General features: G+C 38.8%; 2 protein-coding genes across 2 annotated transcripts; one reads left to right on the forward strand and one right to left on the reverse strand.

The window, feature by feature from the left end:
* Positions 1–415: 415 nt before the first annotated feature.
* Positions 416–4,839, reverse strand: LOC307124047 (uncharacterized protein). Its single transcript, XM_079813019.1, has 13 exons — positions 4,779–4,839; positions 3,644–3,824; positions 3,186–3,365; positions 3,008–3,100; positions 2,728–2,793; positions 2,074–2,166; positions 1,931–1,978; positions 1,778–1,855; positions 1,631–1,693; positions 1,313–1,354; positions 1,013–1,227; positions 705–864; positions 416–622 (listed from the first exon to the last, which is right to left on the reverse strand). The coding sequence occupies exons 1-13, from the start codon at positions 4,779–4,781 to the stop codon at positions 462–464; spliced, it is 1,383 nt and encodes a 460-aa protein (XP_079669145.1). The 5' UTR covers positions 4,782–4,839; the 3' UTR covers positions 416–461.
* A 4,452-nt stretch (positions 4,840–9,291) lies between these two features.
* LOC307124143 (uncharacterized protein) lies at positions 9,292–12,809 on the forward strand. Its single transcript, XM_079813191.1, has 2 exons — positions 9,292–9,572; positions 11,015–12,809. Exons 1-2 carry the CDS (start codon positions 9,353–9,355, stop codon positions 11,821–11,823), a joined length of 1,029 nt encoding a protein of 342 aa, XP_079669317.1. The 5' UTR covers positions 9,292–9,352; the 3' UTR covers positions 11,824–12,809.
* Positions 12,810–21,745: the final 8,936 nt, after the last annotated feature.

A 21,745-nucleotide genomic window follows, 5' to 3' on the forward strand; every position in this document is an offset into this window, starting at 1 on the left:
CTCTGGTCACTGTGTGCTCATACTGTGGTCACTGTGTGCTCATACTGTGGTCACTGTGATGTCACTGCGCACTCACTGTGTGCTCATACTGTGATCACTGTGTGCTCATACTGTGGTCACTGTGATGTCACTGCGCACTCACTGTGTGCTCATACTCTGGTCACTGTGTGCTCATTCTGTGGTCACTGTGATGTCACTGCGCACTCACTGTGTGCTCATACTCTGGTCACTGTGTGCTCATTCTGTGGTCACTGTGATGTCACTGCGCACTCACTGTGTGCTCATACTGTGGTCACTGTGATGTCACTGCGCACTCACTGTGTGCTCATACTGTGAGATCACCATATAACACCACTATGCAATAATGGTGTTAGTTCACTGTTATCTAAAATGATTCAGTTAACTCAAACTTTTACACCCACATTCTTTATTTCCATAAATAAAAACAATCAAACAAAAAGTCAGCTTTTTCCTTTATTTGGTTTCCTTTTCAGCCTGGTGTTGGCGTTGGACAAAAAAATTTCTACTTGGCGAATACATTCCGCGTCTGGTGTTGTTCTGGTGGTTACTTTTAGCTTCTTCACCTCTATTTCATTTTGTTTGTGAAAACACCTGACACATTCTAAAAACACAAAGAGCAAGGTGTTAACATTACAATTTCTATAGCAGCATCCAGATGCACAAACCAAAACTTAAACACTTACTTTTCAAACATGTCAGGAGCACAGGTGGCAACACCTTCTTCCCATCTTTCCCCGTTCTGTTATACAGACAGAGAACATTGTCTGACGCTATGCTTTTTAAAGCCTGTCTCACCATCTCACCTATATTGGAGCTACCGTGAGTATGGATGAGATGGTGTACCTGACAAAAACATACATAATATTGTCATGATTAAAATATACCAGGCTTCAACATTTCTTTTACATGGTATCTGCTGCAAAAAAATAAAAAAATAAAACTGTGGCTTTGTTGTAAAAAATAAACGCTAAATTTATATAGTAGTACTAACATAAAGCTCTCGATAATTTTTGTCTTCTTCAAGCCTCTGACAGAAGGCTTCAAACGTTTCAAAGCTGGAGCACTGTTGTTGTTTAAAAAGTTCCTCATGGGCATCTTCTTCTGCCTGCTTCATGAGAACAGACTTAACTTTTGCCAAGTCATTCATGATGACAGCTTGTCTCTGTTCCAGCATTTGAATTTGTTGGAGTATCTTAGTATTCAGATCTGAAAAATTGTAAAGTTAGATTGTTATATAGCAAAGGATTGTTGTCTGTATAAATAAATAATGTCTAATTGATATATCACATACCAAACAATTTCTCCATGGTGACTTTGCATTTTGTTTCCTTCCCTGTTATCAAAATTACATACATAAGGTCAGTGAAATTGTATTTATCTAAATCAGTTATATTGTTTCTATATTTATTTTTCTACATCAATTAAACCGTTTTTTCCCTGATCGTTTTATCCACAATGCACATGTAGGTGGTTCACTTTAATTGTGGGGACATTTGGTACAATGTAAAAAAAACACGCGCACGCACACACGCGCACACACGCGCGCACACGCACGCACACGCACGCACACGCACACGCACACAATAAATTATATTAAATTATAACTCACCTAAAGAAGCAGAGCTTTTGGGATGATCATCCTCATGCATTGCCACATTTCCCTGAAGAGTATCTGTGAGAGTCATGACACAACATTCTCTTATAAGGTACCTTGTGATGTGTTTGCATGTGTTAAAGGGAATATCTATTGTCTCACCTAAGAATACTGGGTTGGGCTGGCTTGAGTTTAAATAACTGTCATCAGGGCTTCCATTGTTATCATCCAGACAGTCACCTGAACAATGCGAATTAGAATGATCAAATTAGCTTAACCAGATTCAATTTAAGAGAAAAAGTGTTTCATACTCACCCGATGTTTTGACACACAGAGCTTTCTGAATAAGTGGACTCTTGACTACTTTCAAGAAAAGACATAAGACATTCAAAATCTGCAAATAAAATTATAAAGCTGATTCTGCTAAGTTCCTTAGATAAGTTAAAACACAAGCTTACCATGGTATCTGGGAGTTTTGGCCAGCTGAACATTCTTTGTCTTCAGACCAACTCGCTTCATTGCATTTCTTGACTTCTTTAAATGCACATCATCTGTTTATCACATTAAAATTAGTATGATCACCTAATCTTTTGCCATAACAAACCTTGTATACACATGTCAAGTCATGTGATGTTGTTGAAGATCATGAAAGTCTGAGAGGAAGATATAGAAGTAAGTGGCTTAATGTACATCAATACATGAATGCATGGGTTTTCTAACCGGGGTCAGGGGACCCAAAACATTGTAAGGGTCTTCATAAAATTCATAAAAAACATAAATATTAATATATTCAAACATTGTTACAGTCACATTTTTAAGTTCTTGATAGAGACATTTAAGTGTTTATATTTGGGGTTTTTTATCTGTAGTATGGGATTTGTATTTCTTTGTAAAACAGAATTCTTTGTAAAGCTTCTATAAAACTAATAAATTTGAACTAAAAATGTTTATCTTCAGGTTTACATGTCCAACATTACTCCTTAGCTAAAGGTTCATCATATATGGTGGGTTTTGGCAATATAAAGTGTAAAAACCTCTGCATAGTAACACATTATACACACCATTAATACATGAATTTATCTTTTGAATATGTGTGTATATGTTTAAATCACCTGAGACATCAGAGCTTGTGGGCTTGGGATCATCCTCATCTTTTTTCCCACTTCTCTGAAGAGTATCTTTAAAGATAGATCATGCAGAAGAAAAATATTTTATATTAAATAAAAGTTTAGTTAAAAAGTTAAAACACTGTCACACTGAACTTTCTGAATGAGCTGAATATTGACTAATGTTCAAAAGAAGAAAAAAACAAACTAATAAAAAATGGATTGAAAAAACATAAAAGCGCTTTAGCAAGTTCAAAGTTCTACATCAAAGTTAAAACAGGCTAACCATGGTATATAGGAGGTTTGGGCAGTGGGACATTTCTTGACTTCAGACCAGATTGCTTCACTTCATTTCCTGACTGCTTCAAGTTCATATCATCTGTTTAGTACATAAAAATAAAGAATGATCACAGAGTTATGGCTAAATTGTTTTCTGCATACCAATCATTTCAATATATACAGACCTTCACAGGAAGATGTCTCTGAATTGATGTCACTTTCATTACAGAGCTTATTTTTCCTTTTTCTCTTCTCACGTAATTCCACAACTGCAGGGTCTGTCATTGAATAAGTAATTGAGTCCTCTGCTGCTGAGACCCCCGTTGTGTAATCTGAGATGTATTGATTTGCTTGATCATAGTCTCCTGTAAGTGGTAAATTTATGTATACTATGTGTATAATGGAAATTCAGTCAACTATTTATTCATCATTGAATACATAAATATATTATGATTAGTAAATTTATAAGACCACCTATCATAATATTGAGAAAAAAATCTTCCAGAAATGTTAAATACTTATGTAAAACTAAAATTGTGATTGTCTTATATTAAGCACAACAACTTGAATTTGTGTTCTTATACCCACATTTCAGCATCACATTCATTTTCAATTCAAATGCACCATTATTGCAACTTCTTACCAATTGATGGTCCAACGATCTTCACAATGTCATAAACCTTCCAGTTAGGGTTTGGTGGAGAATTGTTTTTAATGTTTGAGAGTGATGATGTCCATCGACACTTCAATGTTCCATTGTCATCAAAAATCCAACTGATTGGTACAACAGATGTCTGTCCATCACCGAATAAACAAATTCGATACTGAAAGACGCACACACGCGCACACACACACACACACACACACACACACACACACACACACACACACACACACACACACACACACACACACACACACACACACACACACACACACACACACACACACACACACCTTAATTTTTGTTTCCAAATCCTAACAGGCCAAAAAGAACTTCTGTATTAGTAAAACATTATATGAAACACATAAATCTTTTACACATTTTTTTAGTTTGAGAGGACAACCTTAGCCACTCTCACTGATTACTGTATTTGATAATTGTTTAAGAAGTCTTCTTTGGACAATTGTTGTGCATCCTAAAGAAAGTGTGTATCATAAAGTACTTTAAACTACACTTTTGTAGATCTACACTTTACATTCTTAATGATGTAGTGTTGCATCTGATGTCTGGGTAAAGTTGCTTGTTATGTTAATAAGAGGATGAATGTCAGTCACTTTGAGTTTTGGTAAATGGGAAGTGACGTTGAAGCTTTTAACATAAAACAGCTACAGTTCTGCAGATAGAAGTTGTTGTTAAAAAACTAGTCATATAGCGTGGTGAAATAAGGCTTTTTATCTTTAATATGAGTATCTAAGAGTAGGCGTACTTCATCTTTTTATCCAAAGAGCAATGATAGTTTGAATGAGCAACCAGTGCAGCATTCTTGCTTACTGTTGTTTTACAGCGCTTGTTAATTATTGAAATATAAGTATAAATAAAAAAAATGTATATATTGAAATATAAAGTTAGTAATGTTGTAATGATCTGACTTAACAGGCCTAACAATTCACAAATACTGATATGCAAACTAGCTGCAGCTAGCAATTTTGGTGTGATTACTGAAGGTAAAAGGGCTGGTGCACATGTAGCATGTGTGAGCAGTACTCTGCTAAAAAAAAAAAAAAAAAGACCAGACCACATTGCACATCTAAAAGTTTGTAAATAGGCCACTCACCATTTCTGCGGTGTAACAATACCATGCACAACTTTTTCTTCTTCTTTACATGTTTTATGGTGGTTGGAAGACCAGCTTAGATGGTGCATTTACCACCGCCAACTGGACCGGAGTGTGAAGCATTCACAATGAGCTCACGCTTTACACACATGCTGAGGATCACAGTATGAGAATCAGATGAACTCACAATGAGCTCACGCTTTACACACATGCTGAGGATCACAGTATGAGAATCAGATGAACTCACAATGAGCTCACGCTTTACACACATGCTGAGGATCACAGTATGAGAATCAGATGAACTCACAATGAGCTCACGCTTTACACACATGCTGAGGATCACAGTATGAGGATCAGATGAACTCACCTTGAGCTCACGCTTTACACACATGCTGAGGATCACAGTATGAGGATCAGATGAACTCACAATGAGCTCACGCTTTACACACATGCTGAGGATCACAGTATGAGGATCAGATGAACTCACAATGAGCTCACGCTTTACACACATGCTGAGGATCACAGTATGAGGATCAGATGAACTCACCTTGAGCTCACGCTTTACACACATGCTGAGGATCACAGTATGAGGATCAGATGAACTCACCTTGAGCTCACGCTTTACACACATGCTGAGGATCACAGTATGAGGATCAGATGAACTCACAATGAGCTCACGCTTTACACACATGCTGAGGATCACAGTATGAGGATCAGATGAACTCACAATGAGCTCACGCTTTACACACATGCTGAGGATCACAGTATGAGGATCAGATGAACTCACCTTGAGCTCACGCTTTACACACATGCTGAGGATCACAGTATGAGGATCTGATGAACTCACCTTGAGCTCACGCTTTACACACATGCTGAGGATCACAGTATGAGGATCAGATGAACTCACCTTGAGCTCACGCTTTACACACATGCTGAGGATCACAGTATGAGGATCTGATGAACTCACCTTGAGCTCACGCTTTACACACATGCTGAGGATCACAGTATGAGGATCAGATGAACTCACCTTGAGCTCACGCTTTACACACATGCTGAGGATCACAGTATGAGGATCTGATGAACTCACCTTGAGCTCACGCTTTACACACATGCTGAGGATCACAGTATGAGGATCAGATGAACTCACCTTGAGCTCACGCTTTACACACATGCTGAGGATCACAGTATGAGGATCTGATGAACTCACCTTGAGCTCACGCTTTACACACATGCTGAGGATCACAGTATGAGGATCAGATGAACTCACCTTGAGCTCACGCTTTACACACATGCTGAGGATCACAGTATGAGGATCAGATGAACTCACCTTGAGCTCACGCTTTACACACATGCTGAGGATCACAGTATGAGGATCTGATGAACTCACCTTGAGCTCACGCTTTACACACATGCTGAGGATCACAGTATGAGGATCTGATGAACTCACCTTGAGCTCACGCTTTACACACATGCTGAGGATCACAGTATGAGGATCAGATGAACTCACCTTGAGCTCACGCTTTACACACATGCTGAGGATCACAGTATGAGGATTGTGTGATGTCACTGTGATCATCGCATGATCTCACGTGTTGACTGGGTATGAATTGATGTTAGTTCAATATTACGTTTGCACCCGCATTTAATGTTTAATCAATGGTGAAATTGTTGAATAAACGTTACGTTATGATGGATTCTACATCGCTGATATTGAATCAATATTGAAATTAAGAAAAATTATCTTTGGTAATATTGTCTGATCAAGGTTACAATGTGATGTTGATTCTAGATCACTTTTTTTGAAACTTAAAATACAGCTGAAATGTAATGACAACATAAAACAATGATACCACAATCAGTGACAAGAAATATATTAAAAATCCTTCTTTAAAAAAGAAAGGGGGAAAGTGTTGGGCTTGGCATCAATTCCTCAAGCCCGCGTGTTCGTTGAATGAGGAGAGCAGAGACGAAGTTTAGATGAACTGTTTTTATCATGAATTAAGTCAGATGAATGAAGCATACAGAGCTCTGGGTCACTGCTGTCTCTGATTACACAATCCTAGCGAGTCTTATGTTCAGTTCGTCTGTGACTGACTCGCCTTTCCCGGAACCAAATATTTAAACAGAATAAAGATGTGGGCAGTCTTTCTTCGGAAATCACATGAATTCTGGTCCTCCCCCGAACCCCCCTACAGGGACAGAGGTCCACCCACAGCTTCACTAAATCCTATGGGAAATACTGAATGCTATTAAAAGATAATAAGCTATTAATGATTTTTAAGCTTGCTGAACTTTAAATTATTTGGATATCTACAGTTCTGCATATAAAAACACAACATAAGATTGGCCCGTCTGTATTCATTGTGGCCCCACTTGTGCCCCCTGTGTAGATGCATGCATTTTCTGTGAAGCTGCTTTGAAACGATATGTATTGTGAACTATACAAATAAATGTGAATTGAATTAAAATTAATATTTTTTAACTCTCAATTAACTTACCATTGTGTTGTACCAATTTTTACCAATACATTCAACTCTGAATTTTGTGTAATTTTTCTTAGTTTTATTAATGTATTTTTCTATGTAAATTTCTATGCACTTTTGTGATTTTAGACACATCAGACTTTAACGGGACTTTTATTTTGGTGTGGTGATGTGACGTCATAAGGCCGCGTCCCGCTCCCACATCTGTTGTGATCCTTCTGAAGAAAGGTAAGCGTTTTAAGTGAAGCAGGATTAATTGTGTATTATTAAATGTAACACTGCATTGCTTTATCTAACATTTATCAGCGTTGTGTGAGTAAAGTAACAGAATAAACTAATGAGTAACAGAAGGAGCGGCTCATTTCGCTCTTTATGGTGAATCAGTTCAAACATGAGTTCAGTCTCTGGAGAGAGAACCGGAGCTTTAGACTCTCCGAGTCAATTGAACCGATTGATTCACAACAACTGATTCAGTGATTCGAAGTGCTATATTTCTATCTCTATCTCGATTTCTACAAATCATTAAATGGCTAAAGTTCAATAGTTCTCAAAAGCTGACCATCAGAATTCAACAACTGACAGACTAATAATATATTAGACTCAAACCAAACACTGCATCAAAAGGACCTGCTGATGAAAATTAGACAATCAAAGAGGTGTTTTGTTAATATCAAAACGGCATCTAAGAAAAAAAAAAAAAAATACCACTGAGTAAATGGTTAGGGAAAATATTCCACAAAGCAATTATTTTGAATAATTAAAAGCCTCCAAACATTTGTTTTTAGATAAGGCAATTCCATGCAAAGGTCATCATTACCATGAAAAAAATTTTAACAAAAGAGAAAACCCTTTTTAAGTTGTCCATTTAGGTCTGTAATATACTGTATTAATGTGCTATAACAGAAAATTGCCTTGTTTATCCACCACATATGAGATGAGCAACAATGCTAAAATTAAATTTTCAAAGACCCCCCTTTTAAACTTTATTTTAACAGTAAGCATTTTGCAGAAAGATGGAGGCATGCCTGAGAAATAAATAAACTGATTTTGTCCAAACAGCACTTCCTGTTGACTTTATAAGGGCTATAAATAAGAGGTCACTGCGCTTCAGTGCTCTGTCACATCCATAACGTTTTAAAGGTTAAGTTTATATAATAGAACAATTATAAATACAAATAACTTGAAACTTTATATACAAAGCTAAATTACGTCTATGCTTATTAGGATCTTACTATTTTGCTCTGAACAGCCATAAAAATGCGCTACGGACGTGACCGCTTCATATTAAATCATGTGCATATGACTATTACTGTGATCTGTTTCAGGCGAACTGTATATCAATGCATATCCAAATACAGACCATTAGTATAATAAAGTTTAATAATTGTGCAATCTTACCATACACCACTGTGTTCCCACCACTGACATTGGGCAAAGGACCATCTACATTGGGCAAAGGATTCCCCGTTTGTGCTTGGTGTAGGGCTATACTTTAACTTTCAGAATCACCGTCATCTTCTGAAGGCAGATATTCCCCTTCAGAATCAGGGTCTGCGAATAGAAGACCCAACACTTCATTGCGGGTAAGCTTTATTGATGCCATTAGAAAATAATAATAATCTAATGCAAATACTCGCTGACATTGACAATATTGCTCTGATAAAATGTCTCACTCGCACAACATGTATTATGTATTATGTAGCTCCGCTTTTGTTCGCACTAATTCAATGTGCTCTTGCTCGAAGATTTTGTATAGAAGCATGACGTTTTTTTGAGTCGGGATGAAGTATGACATGTCTGACATCTAGTGGAGGGGAATTCGAACAAAATTTGACACCCTATTTGACAAAATCGGCCGTTTTATTCAGTGCCGCATCTTGTCGAGTAAACTCGACGTGGCGCCTAGAGGGTTAACTCTCTCTCTGACTCTCTTACCAGTGACTGAGCTACTAAACTAGAGCTGATTGAGACTCTCAGAAATTTAGTTTTGATGTCTTTTTCTTTCTGTTAATTATTCTCATCTGAAACAGGACACACACACAGAAAAACTTCTTAATGAAGCGACTGAGATCCACGTGACACAATATTATAATGATGGCGTTTATTAAAGAGGAGACTGAAGACATAAAGATGGCGTTTATTAAAGAGGAGACTGAAGACATAAAGATGGCGTTTATTAAAGAGGAGACTGAAGACATAAAGATGGTGTCTATTAAAGAGGAGAGTGAAGACATAAATATGGTGTCTATTAAAGAGGAGAGTGAAGAAATGAAGATTGAGGAAACATTGAGAGTGAAAGATGAAGAAACAGGTTGGTTTCATTCTCAAAGCTAAACTCAGACATTTGATCCTTATTAAAATCTCAAGCTCTATAGAAATGAATGATATTTTTGAAGAATGTCTTATCTCAGTGGCCAATGATGAAACGCATTGATTTTTAATATGTATGAGATGACAGAGAGGCACAAGGCACTGTGGGTATCTGGGCACAACCTTTTCCCAACAGTGTGTATCTGCAGGTTGGACTAAACTGGTCGTTTCCCTTTCAGTGACATTTGTCATTTTGAACTTAAAATACTGAGTTCTGTTCACTCACAGATCCTCTCATTGTAACAAGCAAAGCTTATGCACAATGTAAACAAGAGTGGCATAACAGCTGTGCTGCTTATGTCTGTAGTCTAAAATACATTCCCAATTTGAAGAAAGTTTTTGCCATGCTTCTTAAGAGGACCAATGTCCACGCATACTGCAAAGTTTCAGGAATGACAAACACTTTTAATTGACTGAATCCACTGTCTTTAATTGACTGAATCCACTGTTCTGCGAGTTGTTCCTGAAATGGCCATAATCAACCCTCTACACACAGTCAGGATCTCGGAGACTTAAGTTAGCTTAAGACTACAAAATAAATGACCCCCACCTAAATAAGAATCACATGCTGAAGTATACAAGGATGTGGTCTTGATCCTTCAAGAGTCACTGTCAACCTATCTGTCTATAAAGCCTATACAAATCCAGTCTTCATGTATTTGACAACACTTCAGCTTGTGATTCTTATTTAGGTGGGGGTCATTTTTTAGGATTCTTTACCTAACTGAACTGGATAAGGGGTGTTTAATTAGGGTTGAAGTTAAACTCTGCAGGCCTGTGGTCCTCCAGGAACTGAGTTTGACACCCCTGCTTTAGGTGCTTCATACGAGTCTGACTCTTTAAATGAAAATATAGAGGGGATGTTTGTATTCTTTTATTGTTCTGGTTTCTGTTTCTTCAAATAAAAACACATTAAGTGATCCCACACTGACTCTTCTACTGCAGTACTATGAAAAACCAGCACAGAAGTAAAATTAATTACTTGATCCTGGATAGCAAGACATAGGATTTCCAAATCCAGATAATTCTGATCCAGATAAAACTTTTTGAACAACTGGACCCAGGAGACTGGTGTATCTTCAGCTGGATTCTTTATTGAGAAGATGCTGTGTGGCACTGCAGGGATTGGAGCGAACTTTTTAGGGGTAAAAAGACGGTGCTCCTCAAGTATTTCGAAGGACATTGTTATGGAAAGGATACAGATGTCCCCAAAAACTTCTGGGCCCTCCGCACTCTGTCCCCTTTCCCCCCCGGTGCGATGCCCATGGGAATAGGATCTAGTTGTATGTTGTTTTTGATACTTTACATGTCTATATGTTTTGTTGTCTGTTGCTTTGTGCCATTTAACTGGTGTTAATTTGCATTTGTCTCTTTTTGCCTTAGACCTGACGGTGCTGAAAGAGGAGAGTGAAGTACTGACTTCCTCACGAAAAAGGGCTAAAAATAAGGGAACTGGAAGTAATTTCACCTGCCAACAGTGTGGAAACAAATTCACTCTAAAAAAAAACCTTAACAGGCACATGAGAATTCACACTGGAGAGAAGCCTTGTACCTGCCAACACTGTGGGAAGAGTTTCGCTCCAGGAGTAAACCTTAAAAGACACATAAGAGTTCACACTGGAGAGAAGCCTTACACCTGCCAACACTGTGGAAGGTGTTTTAGTTGTAAAGGAAACTTTAAAAGACACATGAGAATTCACACTGGAGAGAAGCCTTACATCTGCCAACAGTGTGGAAAGAGTTTTGATAAACATAAAAACTTTGAAGTTCACATGAGAGTTCATACTGAAGATAAACCTAACACATGCCCTCAGTGTGGAAAGAGTTTCAGTTGTAAAGGAAGCCTTAAAGTCCACATGAGAATTCACACTAGAGAGAAGTCGTATACCTGCCAACAGTGTGGAAAGAGTTTCTCTCCAGGAGTAAGCCTTAAAAGACACATGAGAGTTCACACTGGAGAAAAGCCTTACACCTGCCAACAGTGTGGAAAGAGTTTCAGTTGTAAAGGAAACTTTAAAAGACACATGAGAATTCACACTGGAGAGAAGCCTTACATCTGCCAACAGTGTGGAAAGTGTTTTGATCAACATGAAAACTTTGAAGTCCACATGAGACAAGTCCACTCTCTGGGGACCAACCCTACACATGCCCTCAGTGTGGAAAGAGTTTCACTAAAAAACAACACTTTGTAGACCGCATAAGGATTCACACTGGAGAGAAGCCGTTCACCTGCAAACAATGTGGAAAGAGTTTCAATCAAAAAGGAAACTTTAAAGGCCACTTAAGAATTCACACTGGAGAGAAGCCATTCACCTAGGAGAAGTTTCAACTGTAAAGAAATTCTTAACACGCACATGAGAGTTCACACTGGAGAGAAGCCGTTCACATGTGGGCACTGTAGGAAAAGTTTTAGGTATAAAAAATCCCTGGAGTACCACATGAGTGTTCATGTATGAGAGAACTGGTTTTATATGTCATCATTGTGGAATGAATTTCACAGACAGGAAACGCCTCATGTTTGAGAGACTGTATAATGTGCTGATTATTGTTACAGTACTAAATCACTGTGAATTAATTAATTCCCTATGAATGTCCAGTGACTGTGAGGGGAGTAAAGAAGCCAGAGTCAAGAATCGGATTCAATGTATTGATTAGTCGAATTAAGTTTGAAAGAGGTTTTACCAATGAAAGGAGTTTTTATCAGACTGGAAACTAGTGAGCATTGAAGCATTGATGTTTTATCACAGTTTTACAATAGAAAGTGTAATAATTAGTTTGTGTCAGGATTGCACAGTAATCATTTAGAAATAAAGTGGATTTTACTGCTATTTCACAAAAGAGGGAGGACACACTTACATATTCAGTCATGTCTGTTTCTGTTTATTTGTAGTCACAGGACAGCACAAAACTCTGGGGCTTTTCAAAGCTAATTGAAAATGAACAAAGACATTTGCTTTACTGTTGCAACCCCCATCTTTCTTACCACAATAGTCTTCTTACCACAAGACAGAGGTGTTGATAGTCATCAAGGCCTGTAGGCCAAAACGTGTGTAACACTTTTAGTACCAGGGTTTCTACGCAGTTTGGGAAAGTATGGAATTTGATTCGAGTAAATTCCAGGTCTGGAAAAGTATGGGGGAAATAATAAATATGTATGTTAATAAATATTTATGTTTCCAGATGTTACGAACTCCTTCTTAAATGCCAGAGAAAGGGGAACACAACATAACGAAGGACACGTGAAACCAAAATACGAAGTGATAATATTTATTTAACTCACAAAACTAAACACAACACAAAAGGAAACGTGTATCATAACAAACAATTAAACAACTCTAAAGTATTAAGGCAATAAACCTAAAGAATAAACCACTTAAGAAATAACCTAAAGATAAGGGAAAAATAGAATACAAAAATGAAAAGCTTGTTTGCTGGTGAATCTCCTCTCTCCTGCCATGCTCCGCTTCAGCGTCCTTAAGAGTTGATCAGGAACGACCCGCAGGTGCGCAGGGCGGACCTAGACAATCAACTCAAACAAGGGAACAAGAAAAGAGTCATGACGTCATGGGCGAAGACAACGCACACAAGGCACAAGCCGTAACACTCCACCACCTAAGAGAAGAACCTAATCTCCTTTTTATAAAAGAGACAAACAAGCAAACAAGAGAAAAATACAAACCCAAATAAAACTTAAGAAAATTTAACTATACCTAACCCCGAGAAAGGGCATCTGCAACAACATTATCTGTTCCTTTCTTGTGATGGATCTCGAGGTTGTAATGTTGAACCATTAACGCCCAACGCATCAGGTGTTGGTTGTGGTTGTACATTTTATTTAAAAATACCAACGGATTGTGATCTGTGTAGACGATGACGGGTGTAGAACTGTATCCTACGTACACTTCGAAGTGCTGCAAAGCAAGCAACATAGCCAGAGTCTCCTTTTCAATCGTAGAATAATTCAATTGATGACGATTAAATTTGGAAGAGAAATAAGACACTGGATGGGATATGCCGTCAGCACCATCCTGAAGCAGGACAGCTCCAACTCCGGTCGCGCTGGCATACACTTCAAGCTTAAATGGACGAGCCACTTCAGGAGCAGACAAACACCGGAGCACTACAGAGGAGAGACTTAGCACATAAAAATGCACTTTGACAATCATCAGTCCAATTTAAAACAATTTTAGGACTGCACATCTTGGTTAAGGGAGCAACCACGGTCAAGAAATTTTTACAAAAACATCGGTAATAGCCAGCCATCCCTAAGAATCGTCGCAACTCTCGCCTTGTAGTGGGCACAGGGTATGCAAGGATAGCGGTCATTTTGCCGTCCACAGGACGTACTTGACCGTTTCCCTAAGGGACCATTTCCGTTACCCTTTGACCTGCTTTCCTAAATACGTGACGGAAGCCTTCGCAAAATCGCACTTCTTCAAATTTAACATTAAGGAGGCGTCTGCTAATCGACTAAAAACATGGTGCAATGTGGAAATGTGATCATCCCATGCATAAGAAAAAATGACAAAGTCATCCAAGTATACCTTACAATTCGGAACATCACCTAAAACCATGGACATTAACCTTTGAAACGTGGCGGGTGCGTTCCGTAATCCGAACACCATCCGCGTATACTGAGTCGCAAAGGCAGAAATCTCAGAGGCGCGTTTGGTCAATGGCACTTGCCAATAGCCTTTTAAAAAATCTAATTTAGTAATGTATGAAGCAGTGCCGAGATTGTCAATACAATCCTCCATACGCGGCAATGGAAATGCATGCAACAGAATTCACTTTTCGAAAATCAGTGCAAAAACGGAGTGACCCGTCAGCTTTAGGCACTAGCACGCATGGTGAACTCCAAGGGCTGTTACTCCTTTTAGCGAAGCCATGCTGAACGAGATATTCCACCTCGTTCTTCATGATCTCCCTCTTACCAACTGGACAGCAATACGCATGCTGTTTTATTGGTACTGCCCCAGCAAACACACAAGTGTGGGCTCACTGTGGGTAAGTGTGAGTTTTCTGTGGGACAGTGTGGGCAAGGGCAAACCCTTTGGGGGCCTATGTAGGATTACTGTGGGCAAGCCCACAGTTGGGCGTGCCCACAGAAAACCCCCACCGGCCCCCAGTGGGTTAGCCCATGGGGGGCCCACAGCAGATTTGCCCGTTTGGGCCCCAATGAGGGTTTAGTGTGGCCAACCCACTGTGGGCTTCGAACCCACACGGGCCCCCAGTGGGTTAGCCCATGCGGGGCCCATTGCAGTTTTGCACTTTTGAGCCCCAATGAGGGTTTACTGTGGGCAACCCACTTTGGGCTTTCATGAAAATTAGTGGTGCAACGGATCACAAAACTCACGGTTCGGATCACACTACGGATCATGAGTCACGGATCGGATCATTTTTCAGATCGGAATAAAAGGGGGAGGAGACAATTTTTATTTGCTTTCCATTTATTACATGAAAACTTTTGGTGTTAACATTACCTATATGGTTTATAGGTTAATAAGGAACTTTTGGTGTTAACAAAAATAAAATTGATAAATAACCATCTGAATAAATCAAGTTTGACTAAAAACAACCTGAGACGTGTCAAATGGGCCTGAGTTTTTTTTTTTTTTAAAGATTAGGATGTCAACATTCTCAGGGAGAGAGTAGACCTTTCACACTTGTCAGCATTGCAATTCTCTTTGTAGGCCTATACACTATTTGTGACCCCGTCTGTGAAACCCCAGCTAAAGTTGCATAATCTAATGATGTGATATAGAGCGTCAAAGTAGTCATAGCCATAAAAATGACCAAAACAGGCAATTTGTGTTTATTGCTGTAAATTATAGATTATACCAAGGGCTTTGAGATGCAGTACTCAATTTTTCATTTATAATATTATAAATACAGAAATTAATGATTTTATTGACGCTACGTTTTATTATTTTGCACCAAAAAATACAGGACGTGGGCTTCTTAAATATTGATTTAATGTTTACTTTCGACGCAGAAACAACTGCTGATTCTTATATCATTCGGTTCAGAAACGTATTTTTTACAATTACAAAGTGCAAACAGACCATAATATCAGTCCGCACGACCAAGGATCAGATCAGTGTCGGGAAAGGCAAGAAAACGGCGACTTAAGCCGGGTTCCGATTTCTGTGTGGATTTCTTTGTGCCATCACCGACATTTCAGGAACAGTTTATTTGTTTTCTAACTCCACCTTCTGCCTATACATCCATCTTATTTTAAAGACATTTAATGGCTGCTAATTGTCTAAATAGTTTGTTTTTTGGATGCTGAGGCGCTGGGTTTATGAATTCGCTCTCTGACAGGGCGGCCGCGGCAAGCGAAGCGCAAGGAACAGAACAGCTGATAGTTTAATTTATAATGATTAATATAGGCCTACTGCATAGGCGTCGATTTCGGGGGGGACGGGGGGACGCGTACCCACCAGATTTCGTCATGAGTCCTTTTGTACCCACCACTTTTTTTTAAACCTCGAGTTCAATTTTACGGTGAAGCATTGCTGCAACACACATTATTTTTTCCACTCAATTGTGTCATAATAACGATATCTTTTCTCATAATAACGAGATCTTATGTCGTTTTAACGACATCTTTTGTCATAAAAACTTTGAAAAGCAGAAGCAAGCTCTGTAAAACAGGCTCTTCCGCTGCCTGTACCAGTGGCAGTGCCCATAGCACGAAACAGTGTTTCCCCTACAATGTATTCACAGCGGCGCAGCGCCGCCGCTGGATTTTCAGCGCCACTGCAAAATCTTCACATGATCAGTAATATCACGACATTCACTTACACACTGTAAAGGAGAGAGAGAGATTGACGATGGCCAGAGAACTAAACAAAAATGTAGTCTGCTTACACTTTCACAATATCACAGGGCGGTGATATTAATCTTATTTTCGCTTCCAAGGATAAAAAAAAGAAGATATGAGGTAAAACTATTATAAACTATGCTTGCGCGTCGTCTAGCACAACTTCCTTCCCTTCACAGCGCGCACTGTCATTTCTCCACAAACATGTATTTAACGTCAAATTCAGCACAATCCGTGATTGTTGTCAAATGCACACTCCACTTTGGCTAAATTGCAGAACGTGTTTGATTAAATGAAAAGCACAATAATCCGCGCAATAGACGCTGTTTCCAAGTTCAAGGCGGGTATGTGTGTGTGTGTGTGTGTGTGTGTACGCACGCTGCGAAACGGACCGACTTGCACATATGCTTTGTGTGCGCGACTAGACCATCAAATACACAACAAAATAGCCTATATCTCAAAATGACAGGCTTGGAGAGTATTCACTTAAACACAGTTTAGCTTAAATGGGCGTAAAGGGGAGAATGATTTTAGATCTGCGTCTTAAAGGGGCAGCATCTAATAAACCTGGTGACGATTGAGCCATAATGTGAATCAAAACAACAATATATATATATATATATATATATATATATATATATATATATATATATATATATATATATATTCGATTAATAAAAACGTAAGGTAAAAAAAAACATCATGTAATAATATTTCACAATATTAGGCTACTGTTTTTTCCAGTATTTTTAATTAAATAAATGCAGGCTTGATTAGCATGAGACTTTTTGCAAAAACATAAAATTGTATCCAAATTTTTCCAGTATTTATAATTTTTTTTTAGATATTGCCCCTTTCTTACATTTGAGCCCTTGCCCCTTAGAAACTTTCTGCACGTCCCTGCAGGTTATTGAAGTAAAATAGGCTATAAGCTAGTCACCTTTTAAACTAATGAAAAGCTTAATTTGGATTTTAATGTTCAAAATGTCTATTTCTATCCACAAAACTTGCCAGAAGTCATGGTTTAAGGTTTTTTTTTTTTTTTTATTATTCCGGAGGTGCAAGCCCCCGGACCCCCCGACGAGCGGCTAACCTCCGGCACATAACAGCACTGCTGCTGGAAAAAATTCTAGGGGAAACACTGCGAAATTGTTGTAATGTATTGATGTAGCCTACAGTTGTTAACAGCCATGGGTAGCAGGTGCCATGGGCCGCTCATGATGAGCGTAATGACGGACCCCGGTGCAGCCACACATATAACTATCTATAGGCTAGGCCTACTGTAATTAAGACTTTCAAGAAATGTATTAAAAAGAAAGACACTTTCAGCCTTACTCAAAGTAGAGCCCTACATTTCTGCCCGAGCCCGACGGGCCCCGACTTTTTTACGCCCCGCGGGCTTCGGGCCAATTTTCCAGTCATAGCCTACCTCAGACGCTGGCCGGGCTTCGGGCCTTTTTAGGCTATAGGACAGCGCTATGGAACACGCATCGCCGCAAATGAGTAAAGCAAGCCAACACGCAAACTGCCACAAGTGAAACTGAAAATAAGTCTGAGATGCTCAAAAACACAATCATCTTCATTAAAACTAATGAGAATAAAGGCTCTTACCAGTGTTTAGGTCGCTCGTTCTCATAATGCGGTCTGATGTTAAAATGAGCTGATGAATAAAATGCTCATATCTGTTGCTTTCGTTGACGTGAACTCCGTTAAATGTGCATATAGCACGGGAATTGAAGATCGGATTTATATTAATTTCGCGGAGAGGTGTAGCCTAAAGGTACGACAACCAGCATGTTTTTTTAATTATTTGTTTAGATTGTGTAGCCCGTTTCGTTTGCGCGCGCCGTTGCGATCTGCCTGCCTCATCTTGTCAAAAATGCCTTTTTACTGTGATGGTGGTGATAGAGGCTAAACGTTTAAACAATGCTTTAAGTGTTTATATGGATTTTATAAGCAAGACAAGTCAAGTGTTGATTTCAGAGGCTAAAGTGTGGGGTTAACTCACTGTCGGCCGCTGGCCGCTTGGTCGTCACTTTAAAAGCAAAAACTTTAGTTTAACAAACAAAAAAATGCTTCAAACATTTTTCTAAATTAACTTAATAAAGAAAAGAAACGAAATATAGCCTAACTACTTTGACAAGTGTTGATTTCAGAGGCTAAAGTGTTGGATTAACTCACTGTCAGCCGCTTGGTCGTCACTTTAAAAAGCAAAAACTTTAGTTTAACAAAAAAAAAAAAAAAATTCTTCAAACATTTTTCTAAATTAACTTAATAAAGAAACGAAACGAAATATAACTACTTTGACATTAAAAACAAAACTGAACTATTTTAATGGCTGCAACTAATGTGTAATAGGGAGGATAAAAAAAAAAACACGTGGGACTCTGAGAAGTGGTAAAAAAAATTGCAAAAATGAAAAATATTAAATAATTCGCGGGGCGCTTTCGTCGGCATGAGTAAGATAGGCTATAAGACCCGCAATGTCTCTCAGCTGACATTTTTATTTATTTACATTAGTAAGCTACAGGACATAGTCTTTCAAAACAGGACCTGCGCTAAAGAGAAAAAAAAATAATGCATCATGTACCAGCACCTCTGAATGCGTCTCTGTCCCCAGCACATCTCAAACCAAACTGACGCCCATGGCCTACTGTTTTTTGTAGGCTAAATAAAGAACCCGTATTATATATTAATATAAAAAAGTTGCGTGTGTCCTTCGGAAGCAAAGCTCTTGCGTCTGATGTTTTGGTTTCGGTTTGTAAACCTATACGAATAGAACATGCATGAATGAGAACATAAAGTGCAGGACGTGCTTTATGTAGGCTAAAAGAGTTATTAAGCACAATGAGCCATGAAAAAATCCTAATGAATCATGATCTAATCGAATTGTGAGACAAGTGAAGATTCACAGTTATGACTAACTATCTGCACAAAGTTTGAGACTGACCTGTTAACTTGTTAGGGCATTAGGCCTAGTCCTGGATTTACTCCAAATGTTACACAGTGAGATTTTCTATGGATGTTTTATATATTAATGGATATATATGGCCTATTAATGACATTTTCTACTGAGATTTCATTTTACTAATAAAGTTATAGCCTACAAATCATTAGAGTGAACTGACTTGGTAAATCAAGCTCTTGTGGTGCCCCCATTCAATGTTTCACGCTTTTTGGACATGCACATTATAATAAATAGACTTGTTTTACAAAACTAAGAAATTTCCCATAAATGTATCCTATATCACTGAAAATGGGAGAATCTTAGCTTTAATGTGGTATATGGCACATTATCAGAATAATAATGGTTAAAATGTTTTACAATTTCAAAAATAAGCTTGATTTTAAAATTGGAATTTCTCAAAATCATGATTTTCTGAGGCCGAAATTCAGCTAACTTTTGACATGATATTACTCAGTCAATATTAAAGATATCAAGGTTATATTTTCACAGAATGTTCTTTACATTATGTAGGATGATTTTATGTATAAAACAGCGAATGACAAAAAAAATGACTTTAGCTGGGTTTTCACAGACAGGGTCACATTTTATAGATATCATGTTTAAACGCACTACACAACGTTTTATTGAATTCATTACTTTATATTTATATAGCCCGTATATATTACGTTGCTCATGCAAGTTGCAAAACAGACAATAGACTATGTTAAAATAAACATTTTAAATTAAAACTTACGATAGATAAAAAACGACTGTCGTCTTTTCTTTCGTTTTTAAATCTTTTTACAAGAAATCCTGCAGGTCATAAAGAACTTCAAGAACCTCCAAGAAAGGACAGGTGCTCTCCATTATTTCTCCTTGTTTACTTAAAGGCCGTTTTCCTTGCTTTACTCGAGGCAAAAAGCCATGTGTTGACTTTGAAACAGAGTAGACTTTACTTTATATGCATCTGTGGTGGAATTACTAGATTTTCGCATCGATACATGTTTGTTTTAATGCGGATGCGCTGTCACTTTAATTCAGCGCCAGCACATCAAAAGATATACTCTGTGCGGAAACGATCGCAGCACAGCTGTATGGCCACGCGCTCCTGGAACGCACTGACGGATCGAAGCTGCGTGCAGTGTGAAAACTGTAGGCTATCCGTTAACAAGGGTACGGAAAAAATACGCACCACATACGTACTGCAATGAATAAACGGAGTATGTGAAACGGGCGTCAGCAGGTGCCATGCTCGATGTATGCGCCACTTTCATACGGCTTTCTCGTGCCACATTGCCTACATACTGTTACAGTGTTGTCCACCACCCTTCTTCTGTCATCATTATATTTTACGGGGAAGCCAAAATGCTCCCATACATGTGATTTGAATGACGAGTGCCCTGGAGTGCCTTGAACGTGCGTCAATTTCGCTTCCAGCACTCGATTTCTACGCGTGTCCAATTCGCCGCGGACGCGCGAATGCATTCAAAATGTTCACGCGTGAAGGTAGACGTGATTTTGACGCTCTATACGCGTTTGGTGTGAACGCAGCATTAGTGTATTACCAACAGTAACCTTGACAACAGTGGTCCCAACTCTTTTCAGGTCATTGACCAGGGCTGATTTCTCACCTTTCTTAGGATCACTGAGACCCCACGAGGTGAGATATTGCACCCAGTCAACACGTGAGATCATGCGATGATCACAGTGACATCACACAATCCTCAGCATGTGTGTAAAGCGTGAGCTCAAGGTGAGTTCATCTGATCCTCATACTGTGATCCTCAGCATGTGTGTAAAGCGTGAGCTCAACGTGAGTTCATCTGATCCTCATACTGTGATCCTCAGCATGTGTGTAAAGCGTGAGCTCAGGGTGAGTTCATCTGATCCTCATACTGTGATCCTCAGCATGTGTGTAAAGCGTGAGCTCAAGGTGAGATCATCTGATCCTCATACTGTGATCCTCAGCATGTGTGTAAAGCGTGAGCTCAGGGTGAGTTCATCTGATCCTCATACTGTGATCCTCAGCATGTGTGTAAAGCGTGAGCTCAACGTGAGTTCATCTGATCCTCATACTGTGATCCTCAGCATGTGTGTAAAGCGTGAGCTCAGGGTGAGATCATCTGATCCTCATACTGTGATCCTCAGCATGTGTGTAAAGCATGAGCTCAGGGTGAGTTCATCTGATCGTCATACTGTGATCCTCAGCATGTGTGTAAAGCGTGAGCTCAAGGTGAGTTCATCTGATCCTCATACTGTGATCCTCAGCATGTGTGTAAAGCATGAGCTCAGGGTGAGTTCATCTGATCCTCATACTGTGATCCTCAGCATGTGTGTAAAG

This window comes from Gobio gobio, assembly GCF_949357685.1.
Source record: "Gobio gobio genome assembly, chromosome: 1".
NCBI classification, from domain to species: domain Eukaryota; kingdom Metazoa; phylum Chordata; class Actinopteri; order Cypriniformes; family Gobionidae; genus Gobio; species Gobio gobio.

Coding starts and splice junctions, on each gene's coding strand:
- LOC307124143 (XM_079813191.1), top strand. CDS start 9,353: ATGATGGCGTTTATTAAAGAGGAGACTGAAGACATAAAGATGGCGTTT. Junction 9,573..11,014: donor AGTGAAAGATGAAGAAACAG/GTTGGTTTCATT, acceptor TTTTTGCCTTAG/ACCTGACGGTGCTGAAAGAG.
- LOC307124047 (XM_079813019.1), bottom strand. Junction 2,167..2,727: donor CACAAGCTCTGATGTCTCAG/GTGATTTAAACA, acceptor TGTGATAAACAG/ATGATGTGCATTTAAAGAAG. Junction 865..1,012: donor AAAATTATCGAGAGCTTTAT/GTTAGTACTACT, acceptor TGTTTTTGTCAG/GTACACCATCTCATCCATAC.